This window comes from Dama dama, chromosome 14 (genome assembly GCF_033118175.1).
Source record: "Dama dama isolate Ldn47 chromosome 14, ASM3311817v1, whole genome shotgun sequence".
Lineage (NCBI taxonomy): Eukaryota > Metazoa > Chordata > Mammalia > Artiodactyla > Cervidae > Dama > Dama dama.
The window spans coordinates 48,907,349-48,923,689 of record NC_083694.1 but is presented as its reverse complement, the minus strand read 5'-3'; the positions used below and the strand labels follow the sequence as shown (position 1 = coordinate 48,923,689).

General features: G+C 42.4%; 1 protein-coding gene across 3 annotated transcripts in view; it reads left to right on the top strand.

The window, feature by feature from the left end:
• DNAJC16 (DnaJ heat shock protein family (Hsp40) member C16) overlaps positions 1–16,341 on the top strand; it is a 38,967-nt gene that overhangs the window by 19,242 nt on the left and 3,384 nt on the right. For 2 of the 3 annotated variants that reach the window (XM_061160689.1, XM_061160688.1), the window contains exons 6-14: positions 1,787–1,891; positions 3,067–3,225; positions 9,556–9,686; positions 11,641–11,824; positions 13,221–13,403; positions 13,539–13,615; positions 14,617–14,697; positions 14,788–14,886; positions 15,666–15,836. In XM_061160689.1, the coding sequence (XP_061016672.1) occupies positions 1,787–1,891; positions 3,067–3,225; positions 9,556–9,686; positions 11,641–11,824; positions 13,221–13,403; positions 13,539–13,615; positions 14,617–14,697; positions 14,788–14,886; positions 15,666–15,836 (1,190 nt within the window). The remainder of the gene's footprint in view (positions 1–1,786; positions 1,892–3,066; positions 3,226–9,555; positions 9,687–11,640; positions 11,825–13,220; positions 13,404–13,538; positions 13,616–14,616; positions 14,698–14,787; positions 14,887–15,665; positions 15,837–16,341) is intronic. The other variant, XM_061160690.1, reaches the window with a different exon arrangement.

Sequence of the window (16,341 nt, the reverse complement as noted above, 5' to 3'; positions counted from 1 at the left end):
AACCCAGGTCTCCTGCACTGCAGGCAGACTCTTTACCATCTGAGCCACCAGGGAAGCTTCCCTTCCCTTCCTGTCACAGGAATCTGATCCTAAAATGAGAGTGCATCTTATTTCCTCAACAAAAAGTTAGATCACAGCATAGAATGAAGAGTTTCTTTCCAGCTTCATTCATTTGTTCATTTGAAAATACTTTTCTTAAGAGAGTATTCAAAATTAAGTTCTATTTGGTTATATATTTAAGGATCCTAGCTATTGAAAGCACTAGATTCCATGAAATCAGATATTATTTTTGGAACTTTCAAAGCCCATATGATGCAACAGTATGAATAAATTTCACAAACAAAAGACTGAGCTAGAGAAGCTAGGCACAAGGAGTTCATACAAGTGGAACTATGATTTTTATATTTAAGAAGCATTTTCCCTCAGTTTCTTAGGTTAGAACAGTATTCTTACTTTGCTTTACTTGAAAATGATTCATATGTATACCTGTGGCTGATTCATGTCGATGTTTGGCAAAAAACAACAAAATTTTGTATAGCAATTATCCTTCAATTAAAAAATAAATTTTTAAAAAGAAAATGATTTTTTATTTAATAGTGCCAAGAAGAGTTAAACACCCAGTTGTTTCCATCCTATTTTTACACAGTCTATCCCACCAGGATCATTAACCACAAAAGAAACATTTGTTGGAGTTAGCTTGAAATTGTCAGAGCACACTGTTGCCTCCTAAAACCATGAGGGACTGTCTTGGTAGGTCCTCAGCCCTTTCCAAATACCTGTTGTATGTCGGCCACTAAGCTGAGTACTGAGGATACTTCTCAAGAAGCTCCCAATCTAATGGGTGACTGTTCCATCTTGTGTGCAGCGTGTCCATTGTAGAGACTTGAGAAAGGCTTCCTGGCAGAAGTGACCCCTGTAGTGAGTTTGCTAGGTGAGGAAAGTGAAGTAAGGAATGCGTTCCAGGCAGACAGAGGTCTGGAACATGAGATAGCCTGCTTTGTATGAAGTAGTCATTAGTGAGTGGAAGAGGACAGGCTAAAGCGGTTAATGGGGAAGGAGCAGGGGAATCTCGCCATGAGAGTCTCCATTAAAGAGACTTGGCCTGCAGGTGATAGAGCCATTGAAAGAGGCTGAGCAGTAGAGTGAAATGATCAGATTGAAGTTCTATATAGATCATTCTGGGAGCACAGTTGAAAGATAAACTTTGACCTATGATAAAAATTTTCTAGAAAGTAATTTACTCATGTTTTTGTTTTCTCAGGATTATTTTAAGGTATAAACAGGGAAGCACATAAGTATCAATTCAGACTAACACAACATTGGAAAGCAGTTATACTGTAATTAAAAAGCTTTTTTTAAAGTAGCAATTCAGATGGCAATGAATGAAATTATGTGATATATAGGTGGAGTGGGCCCACTTATTTTTATTTAAGTCATTTTGAAAGAGCAATTATTTCATTGTCTTCTAATAAACTAAAAACTCACCTATAATTAAGCAAGCCAGCTTCAAAAGCTCAATTTTTAATGATATGGTCAGTAATAATTTCAGAAAGATTATGATTTCAGTCTGTAAGAGTTGGATCACATGAAAATATGAAACAATATCTCTGTTCTTTTAATTAATTTTAGTTAAATGAAGGCAAAAAGATTAGTTGCCTGCATTTTTTATTTTTTTACAAAACAGTCTTTTACACTTACTTGATTCTGTTTAATTATCTCCTGACTGGATTATAATGTAACTGTTAAGAATTAAATGTTGAAACTGACATTCTCTTTTCAATTCAAGGTTACAAACAAAAATTATGTCAGGTTCCTCTCTGGCTGGCAGCAAGAGAATAAGCCGCGTGTCCTCCTGTTTGACCAGATGCCCACCGTACCACTGCTCTACAAGGTACTCTAGGGGCCCGGGAAGTGTTTCCTCTTACTTTGGTGATTTTCCTTTTTATAAGTAATAGCTCACCCCATGAGAAATGTTTAAAGACCAGAAATTTGCCTTAAAGCACCATACATTGAGGACCTACTGATGCTCTTACTGTGCTAGCACTTTCCACACACACAATAGCATTTAATCTTCGGAAGAACCCAGTGGTACAGATTATGATCCCTATTTTATAGACCAGAATACTGAAGCTTATAGTGGTTGCATAACCTGCCCCAGGTCTCCCTACAGTGGGTTGAATATCGACTCCCTTACAGCCTGATTCCAAACCTGCCCTCTGAATGATACTCTGCACTGTACTTGCACACCTCTGGTTATCTCTGTGACAGGAGATGGGTGAGGAAAGCGCTTAACCATTGGCATGGTCACGGCCATCTTACGTCCTTGGGGTACAAGTTGTAGAGATGTGGGTGGACCTAGAGTCTGTCATACAGAGTGAAATAAGTCAGAAAGAGAAAAACAAATATATAGCAATGCATATATGTGGATTCTAGAAAAATGGTACAGATGAACCTAGTTCCAGGGCAGGAGTAGAGACGCAGACATAGAGAATGGATGGGTGGACATAGCAGGGGAAGGGGAGAGTGAGATGAACTGGGAGACTAAGTCTGAGATAAATACACTACCATGTGTAAAATAGGTGGCTTGTGGGAATATGCTGTGTAGCACAGGGAACTCAGCTCAGTGCTCTGTGATGACCTGGAGGGGTGGAATTGGGGGGTCGGGGGGGGGGGCGGAGGGACGTCAGAGAGGGAGGGGATCATGTATACATACAGCTGATTCACCCTGTTGTACAGCTAACAACATTATAAAGCAGTTATACTCCAGTTAAAAAAAATAAATAGTAGTTGGGGTACAGGTAATTCCTCAAATCTCTCACCCCCAGTACAGATCTCAGTAAGATGAATATCTTGCTCTATCTGAAAAACAGAGTTAATTGTTATTCAGCTTTGTTGGTATGGTTTTTGTACCTAAAGGACCATAGAATTCCTACAAGAGTACAAGGGTGTTGCAGCCTGAGTGGGCCCATATAAGCTAGCATTCCTCTCCACCCACTGATTAGAACGAGTCACATTTAGATGCTGTGCCACCAATTTCATTTCTTCTTCTCTGTTACTCTCTAACAGTTGACTGCTTTCGCATACAAAGATTACTTGTCATTTGGATATGTGTATGTCGGTTTGAGAGGGGCAGAAGAGATGACAAAGCAATACAACGTCAATGTCTATACCCCCACCATCCTGATCTTTAAAGAACACATCCACAAGCCTGCAGATGTTATCCAGGTACGTGGGTGTCGCCTTGTTTCAAGGTGGCCCTCCCGTTTTCTCTCAGGATGTCACACACAAATAAATAGCAAAATGGAGCAGAGTAGGAGAGGAGAAGAAACTAGTTTTAATCTCTTCCTTCAGGGACTTCCCTGGCAGTCCAGTGGTTAAGACTCTGAGCTTCCGCTGCAGGGGGCACAGGTCTGACCCCTAGTCAGGGAACTAAGATCCCACATGCCTTGTGGTGCAGCCTAAATAAATAAATAAAATAAAGCTTTCAAAAATCTCAGACCTGTCTGTTGTATGTCAGACAGTATGCTAAGTACTGAGGATACTTATCAAGCAGCTCTCAATCTAATGGGTGACTGTTTCCTTCATAGAAGGAAATTCTTAAAGTCATATAGTTTAAAAATGAGTTTTTTTAAAAAATATGATTTGGTACTATTCTGCTTACAAAGATAATCTTTTGATGGAAAGTAGAATGGTGGTGGCCAGAAGTTGGAGGAAGAAGAAATAGGGAGTTAGTGTGTAAGGGGCACAATTTCAGTTTGGGAAGGCGATAAAGTTTCTGGAGATGGATGGCGGATGATGGTTGCAGAGCAGCGTGAATGGTTAATGCCACAGAATCATACACTTGAAAATGATTAAAATGGTAATTTTATGTACTCTGTAACCACAAAAACAGAACAATAAATAATAGTCATCTTTGACCTCTAAAAAGCTCCTATTTTAAAAATCAATAATCTTATTCTAAAACAAGTTATAAAAATAATTTTAAGGCTTCAGTATAGAACAGTAATTGAAAGGAATAAGAAAAAAATACTCTTTCATTTCATCCCATTAATCCCTTGGAAGTTTTTAGTTTTATAATTTGATATTCAAAAGTGGGTAGGTATTGAATCGCGAGGAGAGCTTTTAAAAAGACTTTCATTGTACTGAGATCTTGTAGGTGAGTAAAAGTTATTTGATCTTGCTCAAAAAATATATACATTAAAATCACTGAGAAAAAAATGTATACAGTAACTCAAAGAACATACAGTGAATATTTATCTGATCTTAAGATAGGAAAGGGCTAAAAGTGCTGGGAAAAATCGTAATGGAAAAATCTTAATAACTTGATTATAAGCTGTACATTTTAAAGAAAGACAAAATTTTTTGATTAAACAATAAGGGAAGTATTTACAACCAATATAAAAGGGATTTTATCTTTGATTTCTGATGAGCTTCTTCTAATCAAAGAAATCAACCCCAAACTTCTTGAGAATAACCACTTAATGAGTACAGAGTTTTCTTTTGGGATGATGAAAATGTTTGTAACTCGATAGAGGTGAGGGTTACACAACACTGTGAATGTACTAAGATGCCACTGAGTCATACACTAAAATGGTTAATTTCATGTTATGTTACTCTTATCCCAATTTAAATTTTACCCCCAAAATGGGTGAAGCAGATGAACAAAATCCTGAGAAAGGATTTAAGTTACTAATAAACACTTTGGGGTTTTTTTTAAGTATTTATTTATTTGGCTGTGCTGGGTCTTCATTGCAGCATGCAGGATCTTTAGTTGCAACTTTAGTGTGGGATCTAGATTCCCTGAGCAGGGATCAAACCCAGGCCCCCTGCATTCCGAACGTGGAATCTCAGCCACTGGATCACCAAGGAGATTTCAATAAACACTTTAAAAAAGTAAATCTCACTAATAATCAGAGAAAAGCAATTTACATTTCCTTCTCTCATCAAATTGTTAACGATTTTTAAAGTAAAAATATTCAGTAGAGTTGAAGGTACAGAGAAATTGGCACTTCTCTTCCTTGCCTTGCTGGAAGAAGCTTCAAAAATTCTCAGGGAAAAAAAAGTTTTCAGAAAAGTGATTGGGTGATAAAATATCAACTTCCTAGCAAAACAGCACTCCTGAGTACCTGCTGTGTGCCAAACACTGCTGTGTGTGCTGAGGGTGCAGCCCTGAACAAAATCAGCAGAATTACCTGTCCTGGGTTCTAGTGGGGCCAACAATCATTATGACACACTCTGTCATGGTATGTTATATAGTGATGTGTGCTAAAGAAAAAAATAAAACAGGGGAGAGGAGTGCAGGGTATTAGGGGAAAGGGCTCACATTTTTAAGGTGGACCAGCCAAGAAGGACCTCACTCATTAAGGTGACACTTGAGAAAAGAACTGAGGGAGATGAGATTACCTTTTAGGACTCTATCCTAAAGGAATAGGAACTCAGGCAAAGAATTACATACAGAGATGTTAAATATCATTCATAATACCAAAAATGAGGGGGAAATATAAACATCCAACGGTAGGGTAATTATTAATACCTCCCAGATGTGCATGCTCAGTCATTCAGTTGTGTCTGACTCTGCAACCCCATGGACTATAGCCCACCAGCCTCCTCTGCCCATAGAATTTTCCAGGCAAAAATACTGTAGTGGGTTGCCATTTCCTTCTCCAGGGTATGTTCCTGACCCAGGTATTGAACCCCAGTCTCTTGCTGCTCCTGCATTGGCAAGCAGATTCTTTACCACTAAGCCAGATGGGAAGCCCCACATCCCAAATAGGGACTATTATGTAGCCATTTAAAACAATAGTTTGCTTGGACTTCTTTGGTGGTCCAGTGGTTAAGAATTCATCTCTCAATGCACAGGTCACAGGTTCGATCCCTGGTCAGGGAACTTAGGATTCCACATGCCACAGAGCAACTAAACCTAGGTACTCAGGAGCCCTTGAGACACAACTAGAGTCCATGCGCCCCAACAAAAGATCCTGTGGGAGGCAACCAAGATCTGATGCAGCCAAAATAAATGAATAAATAAAAATTTTTTAAGTAAAAGTTAAATAAAAAATAAAATGGCAATTTGAGAATAATTAATGATGGGGATAATTTTCATAACATAATGTTAGTGAGCAAGCAGCATGCAAAATTGTATATGCTCTTTATAATACTCTGCTCTCAATTTTGTAAAGTGAATATTATTTCAGTATTTGGGTTTCCAGAAATCCCTATAATGAACACATATTTTTTAATGTTACTTTTTAAAAATCAACAAGAGCCCTTTGATACTTTCTCTTATAAGAGGCTAGAGTGAAAAGAAAGAGATATTCTATAAAAGTCCTTTATTTCATTCATTCAGTACATTCATTGCCTGCTTGCTGAGCACTAAATACAGAACAATTCTGACATCCAGAGTTAGTCTTTGTCCTGAGTCTTTATCGGACTCAGAGTCAGGGGAGGAGAAAGACCTAGAGGCAGTTTTCATCCACTGTAGTAGGTATCTCCCTTAGATACTGGTGAACTCTGGGTGCCATGTGAAGGAGGAAGGTTACCTGAGACTGTGAGACTAAAGTAAGGAACCAGATAGGGAAAATGGATAGTAAGGAAAGAAGAGCAGGTTTAAAAAGAAGACAATGAGTTCAGTTGTGGACATAAGAATTAGAACTACTGTTTCGCACTTGATAATATACATGTTTCAATGCTATTCTCTCAGATCATCCCACCCTCACCTTCTCCCACAGAGTCCAAAAGGTTCCATCCAGAGGGATGGGATGGGGAGGGAGGTGGGAGGGGGGATCAGGATGGGGAACACATGTAAATCCATGGCTGATTCATGTCAGTGTATGGCAAAAACCACTACAATATTGTAAAGTAATTAGCCTCCAAAAATAAATGAAAAAAAATTTTTTAATTAAAAAAAAATAAAAAGAATTAGAACTACCTGTGAGCTCCTTGGCAGTCCAGTGGCTAAGACTTTGCACTCCCAATGCAGGGCGCCTAGGTTCGATCCCTGATGTGGGAACTAGTTCCCACATGCCAAAAGTAAAGATCCCATGTGCCACAACTAAGACCCAGTGCAGCCAAATAAATAGATAAATATTTTTTAAAAAGAAAGAAAGAACTGCCTTTAGGAAGTCTAAGGGGAGGTGTGCCTCCTTAGATTTCCTAAGGAGGCGGGGATCTAGATCTGAGGAAAGGCAGAAGGTGATCTCCCAGGCATCGTGTGTTATGTAAGGAGAGGAGGAAGCCAAGGACGAAACTCTGGACAACAACCAGCAAATAAAAAAGAGGGGGTGCTTGACGGCAGCTAAGCAGGAACCAAGAGAGAGAGTCAGGAAGCAAGCAAACGCCAGTTGTAGAAGAGAGGAAGGAAGGTCATCTCAATCCAAGATTAATCTATAAGATTTCCTAAATTGCTTTTTAGTAATAGCCATGTACCCTTGAGAATTGTTATTTACTTATTCCCTGGGGAAAATTACAGATCAAATACATTAATAAAATTACCAGAACAATGGATGCCTTACCAATTTGCTCTTTTATTTTGAGTAATCTTATTTATTTTCATTTATGCATTTTTGGCTGCTGCTCTGCGTCTTCACTATGGTGGCTTCTCTCGTTGCAGAGCACAGGTTCTAGAGCACACAGGCTTCAGTACTTATGGTGTGGGGACCCACAGCATGTAGAATCTTCCCAAATCAGGAATTGAACCCATGTCCCCGCATTGGCAGGTGGATTCCTAACCACTGGACCCCTGGAAAGTCCCCAGTTTGCTCTTTATGAATATAAAAATGCATCCTTAACATAAACCAAGTCCTTGCAATGACGAGAAGCTTAGTATAACACTGGTAGCACCAGTGGTTACTCTTGGCTCTAGGTAATTTGTTTTTATTTGCTGTATCATGTATGGCCACATGAGAATAGGTTTTATTCATGCTTCTGTTGATGGACATGTGAATATTTGCATCATGAAATGAGATGGGGCATGTCCTCCCTTCTTCCCTTCTCAGAAAGACTTTACAGAAGATTAGATTGTCTTCTTTGAAAGTCTGGTCAAAACCACCTACAAAGCCATCTCAGTCTGAATTTGTGTTTAAGGAAATATTTTTGACTACTGACTCATCTTCTTTAATGGTTATAGAACTGTTTTCTCTTTTTTTCAAGCATTGTTTTATTTTTCCTAAAGATTTTTCTGTTTCACCTAAATTTTCAAATTTAAATAAATATATAATATACATATATATGTTTACACTTTTTTTTAGTTTCTGCAACATAGGTAGTGATTCCTCCCATCATCCTTGGTAATGGTTGCCTGTGCTTTCTCTCTTTATTTTCATGATTGGTTTCACCAGAGGTTTGTCAATTTTATTAGCTCCTCCGAAGAACGAATGTTGGTTTGTCCTTATATTTTTATTTTGTTTTATTGATCCTATTTTCATCTTTATTATTTCCTTCTTTCTACTTTTGTATTTTTGCTGTAACTTTGTGATAGGGATATCTAGTTCATTAATTTCTTTTCTGTTACATTCATTTTTTAATATTTATTTGTTTTATTGTTTGGTCTTCATTGCGGCAGGTGGAATTTTTCACTGTGGTGCCCAGACTCCAGAGCACATTGGCTCTGTAGGATGTAGCACATGGGCTCAGTCGATGGGCCCCAAGGGCTTAGTTGCCCCACAGCATGTACAATCTTAGTGCCCGACCAGGGATCGAACCCACATCCCCTGCATTGGGAGGCAGGTTCTTAACTACTGGACCACCAGGGAGGTTCCCTGTTGTCCCCTGGAGTAGGAAATGGCAACAGCGAAACATTCCACTGTTTCTGCCTGGAAAATCCCACTGGACAGAGGAGCCAGACAGGCTACTATAGTCCATGGAGCTGCAGAGAGTTGGACAAGAGTAAGCAACTGAGCACACACACTCTCCAAATACTCCTTTATCTGCATCCCAAAGCTTTGATAAATAATATTTTCACGGATCACTCCAAATTCAAACTATTTTCTTACATCTGATATGCTCTCTTCTCAGATCAACAAGTTACTCAGAGTTTCTTAATTTCTAAGCATAAAGCGATTTTCTGGTTCATATCTTGCATTGATGTCTTGATTAATTGTGGTCAGAGAACCTGCTACATATAATTTCAGTTCTTTGAAATATGTGAAAATTAGTAATAACAAAGTGGTCATCATACAGTTTTGTAGTCCATCTTTTATACTCAATAACATTGCTACTTTGAAGTTTATTTTTAATTGTTCAGTTTACTATAAATCTCGAATGGAAGTAAATTTGCCTAAAATTTCAAAATTATTGACTTTCTCAATCTGCCAGCATAAAACAGTCTACAAAAGTTCCCCAAGCACTTGATTTTTCCTTTGACCTCAAATAGTTGCATCATTGCTTTTAGCCCCACGTTGTTGAAAAATACCACATGTTTATTTGTTCAAACAGGTCTACCTTTCTTGGTTTTACTGCTTTAGCCAGGCTCAGCCATATTTTTATTAAACTATAAGTCAAGCCCATTCTCAGTGAGAAAACTGAGTAAGAATCAACTGTCTCTTGGTTTTTCTTCAGGTCCGAGGTATGAAGAGACAGGTCATTGATGACTTTATCACCCAAAACAAGTATCTGTTGGCAGCCAGGCTCACCAGCCAGAAGTTGTTCCATGAACTCTGCCCCGTGAAACGGTCTCACCGACAGAGGAAGTAAGGACTGAAGGCCTTGCCCCTGCTCATCATGTCGTATGTTACTGAAAGGCAGTTAAACATTGACCCTGGGACAGTCAGAATCTATGCTTCATGTTGCAAATAGATGAACATAGATGAACAGCTATGATAGTAGAGGGGTATGTCAGTCCAGGGCACCTTAGGACCAAATGATTGGCTGTGCCAGAGAAGATCCCCCTGAGAGCTGAGCCCTAAAGAGTGAGTAGGTTCTGCCAGGTGTCAGGGACAGCCTGTGAAGCTTGGTGAAGCAGTGTGAAGTGGGACAAGGCTGCTGTTTCTCCCAGAGTGTCCCACACAGGACAAACGTCTGCAGGTCTAGGAGAGGAGCCAGGTAAATGACCAAACAGTAGGGCAGCGAGGGTGCTGAGGAAATGGCAAAATAATTAGCTGGGCATGGCATGGCATGGCTGAGGCATCCTCATTCATACAGAGCATCTGAAAAGTCTGGAAAGACAGGGAAAACACTTCATATAGCTCTTTCAGATTAAGGAGCCGGTGCCTTTAAATTTAGGGCTGTTTCATCTGTGAAATTTAGGGCTCTTTCATCTGGATATGAAAGGAAATAATTTTGATCACATTATTTGAAAATACAACTAAAATACTGTTTAAAATAGGAAACATTCCCTATATTTCCAGACTTTTCAGATTCCTATATAGACTAAGAGAAGAAACACTTTAATTAAATATAAGGAAGATGATCCTGGACTTTGAGGATTATTATTTATACAGCCTTCAAAAAATATCCCAGTCCACACACTCCTCCCCTTTGTTTCCACCAGCACCCTAGCCAGGCCAGTGTCACCTCTCGCCGAGGCCACCGTGTTAGCCTCCTACCCCCCTCTGCCTCCACTCCACTCCCACCCCCTCAGTCAGTTCTCCCCGTCAGCCAGTGATCATCCTCCTCACACTGAATTGGATCAAGTCCCCCTCCGTCTCTGGGTCTTTGTGCTTGCAGTGCTCTCGACCTCAAGCGCTCTGACCTCACTTCCTCTTGTGGCACCTCATTCAGATCTCTGCTCCAGCGTCACCTTCCCAGATGACATTTCCCTGACCAGGCTGTCTGATGGAGCATGACTCCCAACCCACCCTGCACTCTTTCCCCTTCACTTTTTTTTTTTCTGTAACACTTACCACTACTTGTCATGATCTACCTGCCTATCTATCTATCTGTTTTTTTGTCTGCCGTCCCCACTGGAATGTAAGTTCCACAAGGGCAAGAACGGGTGGAATGTAAGTTCCTCAAGGGCAAGAACGGGGCGTCCCAGGTGGCTCAGTAGTGAAGAATTCGCCTGCTAAAGCAGGAGACACGGTTTGATCCCTCGATTGGAAAAATCCCCTGGAGGAAGAAATGGCAACCCACTCTGGTAATCTTGCCTGGGAAATCCCGTGGACAGAGGAGCCTAGTGGGCTATAGTCCATGGAATCACAAAGAGTCAGACTCAACCGAGTGACTGAACATAAGGGCAAGAACGTTGTTTGTCTTACCTGGCATCTAGTGAGTGCTCAGTAGTATCTTGGAGAAAGAATGCCTGATTTGAATGATTAGATGAATTTGCCATTGGAACCACGGCAAAGGAAGCTCTTCAGAATGAGGCCCAGTGGCCCTGGCCTGAGATAGGGTTAACCAGCCCTGCCTGAAGTAGAACTAGAACAGGTGCCTTCTGCAAGGCCCTTCTGCATCATTGGTTCAGTGACTGTTGCCTTCAAGGGCATTTCCAAATGTTGTGAAGTTTCATGTGGGGAGAGCATCAGCAGTTTAGAAAGAAGCAGGTCCTTAATGCCTTGAACATCTTATCTCGTTGGCGACCCTCATGCAGCTTTGGTTTCTAAAACATGCTGGTTCTCTCTGTGAATGACTTCTCTCCTTCACCTTCCCTTGCCATTCAGGGCCTCGGGGATTAGTTACATAGTCTTTTCTTTTGTTGATATGCAGGTATTGTGTGGTTTTACTGACCGCTGAGGCTACCAAGTTGAGCAGACCTTTTGAGGCGTTCCTATCCTTTGCCCTGGCAAACACACAGGACACCGTGAGGTTCGTGCATGTCTACAGCAATCGGCAGCAGGAATTTGCCAGCACTTTACTGCCAGACAGTGACACGTTTCAAGGAAAATCAGCGGTGAGTCGTGGGTTCTCTCCTGGTCCCAAGCTCTTCACAAGTATGTGGCACTTAATTCCATGTTCTCCTTCCTCAAGGGTTTTGAATATAGATTCTGGGAAATCCAGAAATCTCTGAAGCATGTTTTGTTTTATTTCTTTCTGAGTGCTTGGAAACCATTTGACCTGTTTTTTGCCCTGTCCTGTGGCATGTGGGATCTTAGTTCCCCAACCAGGGATCAAACCTGTGCCCACTGCTTTGGAAGCACAGAGTCTTAGCCACAGGACTACCAGGGAAGTCCCTGAAAGCACTCTTAAACTAGTCTTTTACCCTGCTGATTTCACCTCCTGACTTTTCAACCTTGGACCTTCACAAAAGGCATCTTTCCTCTGGATAAAGATTAAAGAGCATCCCCAGTCCTTTTCACCTGTATTTCCCCTGTGCAGGTCAAGTCTTATAGTATCTAGTTTGTAGAATCTCCCTTAGGCAACCATTAATATGTTTTTCAGTGTCTCCCTCCTGTACTTCTGCCTCTTTTATTTCATCCTAATTTACCTTACCATTCCTTTCCTCCTTTGTCATCACTCTCCACAGAAACATGAAATTCTTTGTCATTTTCATCATCTTGGTAATCATGGGAAGTGAAAGTCGCTCAGTCATGTCCGACTCTTTGTGAGAGTCCGTGGGACTATACAGTCCATGGGATTCTCTAGGCCAGAATACTGGAGTGGGTAGCCTTTCCCTTCTGCAGGGGATCTTCCCAACCCAGGGATTGAACCCAGGCCTCCCGCATTGCAGGCAGATTCTTTATCAACTGAGCCACAAGGGACGCCCAAGAATACTAGATTGGGTAGCCTATCCCTTCTCCAGCAGATCTTCCCGACCCAGGAACTGAACCGGGGTCTCCTGCATTGCAGGCAGATTCTTTACCAATTGAACTGATTTTCATGGGAAAATCTCTGAAAAAAAACCAAAGGCTTGCTTTATTATAACATTAAGTCAGGGACTTCACTGGTGGTCCAGTGACTAAGACTCTGTGCTCCCAGTGCAGTGAGCCAAAGTTTGATCCCTGGTCAGGGAACTGGATCCCACAAGCCACAACTAAGGGTTCACGTGCCGCAACTAAGACCCAGCAGAGCCAAATAAATAAATGTTTAAAAAAAAAAAAGGAGAAGTTACAGAACAAAACCTATTGAGAAGAAAGAGCTTTAACTTTTAACAAAGCTTTGAAAAGTCACCATAAAACTAATTTCTTTTGTCAGAAAAATGGAAATCTCTTGCAGATATAGTATACTCATTCATATCTATACTTGAGCTTCACTAGACCCTTTTTTTCCATTGTCTCTGGAAAAAAAAACAACAGTAATTTCCCATTCTCTTGAGAATTCTAATGGTTTTTCGCCTCTTTTTCTCCCAGGTGTCTATCTTAGAAAGGCGCAACACGGCAGGGCGGGTGGTGTATAAAACCCTGGAGGATCCCTGGACTGGGAGTGAGAGTGATAAGTTCATCCTTTTGGGTTATCTAGACCAACTGCGGAAAGACCCAGCTCTTCTGTCATCGGAAGCTGTGCTCCCCGACTTGACCGATGAACTCGCCCCTGTAAGCACGCGGCCCAGGCGAGTGGGCGCCGGGCAGGGCTCCTGAGCTCCCAGAGCTGCAGTGCCCTGTCGGGGATGGGGGGCTTCTCGCTCTGGGGCTTGGGGTCCAGTCCTGACCCTTTTTCTCCCTCCACAGATTTTTCTTCTTCGGTGGCTCTACTCTGCTTCTGACTACATCTCAGACTGCTGGGACAGTGTATTTCACAACAACTGGTAGGAATATTGCCAGAGTGAATTTCTCTTGCTGTTACTTACCAGAACTGCTGTTTTTCATTTGGAAAAAGGTTCACTCTTCTTTGATTTCAGTGTTGACTCCGTCTGGGCAGGTGGAAGAGTGTTTCCATATTTTCAACGACTATTCCCCTTTCTCTGTCTTTCGGTAACTTCCCTTCTGTAATATTTGCTGGTTTGACCCTTTCCCACAGGCTGGGAAAGAAAGGATCACCCCAGCTGCCCTTCCAGATAGCAGAGCCTGGGACTGCGCTCCTCACCAGAGCACCTTGGTGCCCAGCACAGGGCTAACGCACATATAGTCCAATGAATCGAAACACGAACGAACCAGTGAATTAATCAGAGAGGGCAAGGGCACTCCCACCACCCCCTCCCCAATGAGACCACGAGCTCCTGAGGACAGACCACGTCCCACTCACGTCTGTGCTTCCTGGCCACCAGCCCAGCTCCCAAAAAACAGCAGGCCTTTGATGGGTGTCTGCGGGTGAATAAAATTTCAGAACACCTAGAGGAGATCTTAGAGAAGTCAACTTTCTTCTCCCTACTGTACCCCTCTGGGCCACATCTGAATTAGTCTGACCAAAAAAAAAAAAAAAGATCAAAAGAAAAGAAGTCCACAGACTTTCTAGTCAACTCGCATTACCCTTGATGTCAGAATGTTCCTCCATGTTCACAGCTTAAATCCTTTGTTACCCCTCTTGTCATTTCCTTCTGCAGAATCCATTCAGCACAGCCTGAGGCACAACGTCAAACTTTGTAAATAGGTGATCTGTGAATTAGAACACTGAGGGAAAAAAATCTCTACTTTGACCACTACCGCAAAAAAATCCTCTATTTGTATGAAATTAGAAAGTGTTTCTTGATGTGATGGTTTGGGGTCATGTAGCGGTTTTTTGAGCCAGAGAGAAGAAACCTGAAACTATTAACTGACACGTCACAGCGGCCTGCGTAGCACTGACCAGAGCTTGTGAACTTCATTTCAGGCGGGAAATGATGCCCCTTCTGTCCCTGGTTTTCTCTGCCCTCTTCATCCTCTTTGGCACTGTCATCGTTCAAGCTTTCAGGTAAGACCCCCCGTGCTCCTCAGTGCTGTGTCTGTAGGGTGAGGCCTACACTTCCTCGGCTGTTATTCTGTAAAATCTCTTTTTCTTCAGTGACTCAAATGAGGAGCGAGAGTCCAGCCCTCCAGATAAAGAGGAAGCCCGTGAGAAGACAGGGAAGGCGGAGCCAAGCTTTACCAAGGAGCCCAGCAGGTTGTTCTCACCAGATGCCAGCCCCTCCTCCTCAGCAGCAGCCCTACAGGCCAGAGGCTGATAAAGCAGGATCTGAGTGTCTAGCACAGCTAAGAACTCTGGCTCTGTTCCTTGTGTGAGATGTGGATTTAGGGAAGAATAACCGCTAATGACGGCTTCCTAGGTGGCTCATTGGTAAAGAATCCACCTGCCAGTGCAGGAAACACAGGCGCAGGAGACTTGGACTTAATCCCTGGGTCAGGAAGATCCTCTGGAGGAGGAAGTGGCAACCCACTCCAGTATTGTTGCCTGGGAAATCTCGTGGACAGAGGAGCCTGGCAGGCTTTAGTCCTTAGGGTCACAGAGTTGGACACGACTGAGCACACACAGTGCTGATGAGCGTTGACTAAGACCGTGGAGGTGTTTAGACACACGTCTAGTTATCGTCTCCTAGGGACCCTCAATTTCTCAATCTCAGGTTTAATAATGAAGGCGGGAAGCAAAGAAGCATGTCAGGCAGATGCTAGATGAGCCAGGAGCAGAGAGAAATAGCTGTGTTGACAGCCTTCATCCTGTACTAAAGCCACTTCTTCACCAACTGCATGGTAACACCTGCAGGGTAATTTGTAGGCTGGGATAGCCAGGTCAGTCCCGCCCTTCCCCTGTACATATAGGCTCAAGGATAGTTAATGATGTACCTAGTCTGGCTAGAACATAGCAATTTCTTCCACTTGTTCCTTTTAAAAGTAACAGCATTCCCCTGTCCTCTAAGATCTTAATTCCTCAATATTTCTCCACAGCAAGATTCCTAAAAAAGGCTTTGTGGAGGTAACAGAACTCACAGATATAACATACACCAGTAACTTGGTACGCCTGAGGCCAGGCCACATGAACGTGGTTCTCATCCTGTCCAATTCCACCAAGACCAGCCTGCTGCAGAAATTCGCTCTGGAGGTCTACTCATTCACTGGGTGAGTTCCTCTGTGCACCGGAGAGGGGGCAGGACGGAATGCGTAGAAGGAGGAGGGGCGAGCGGGCATACTTGGGTGAACCGGGGGTGGGAGGGTGGAGGGGGTGGCTAGAGAGGCTTTATCCAGGCAGCATGGTGTTGGTTGTTACCTGTCCAGCCCCAAGATCCATCCAGGCCATCATGCAGGGACCTTTCTTCCCCTTGATTGTCAGTTCTGGACAGAAGAGCTTGAACTCAGTCTCCCCTGAGCCCTTTCAGGAAGCTTCTCTGGCTCTGAGTGTTTTCCTGAGGCCCGACACTGAGAGTGAGACCCAGCAGGGACTGACACGCAGCTGGAAATGGATGAGGGGCTGTTGCCACCTTGTAGAAACCCTCCAGGCCCCGCAGAGCTCCTTCATTTCTTCAGACCCTACCCAACACAAAGCCTTTTCCTGTTTGAAATCTGACTGAGATTCTTAAGTTCCCCGTGATTAAATGTGTCCAGAAGTAACCTAAATCCTCCTTCT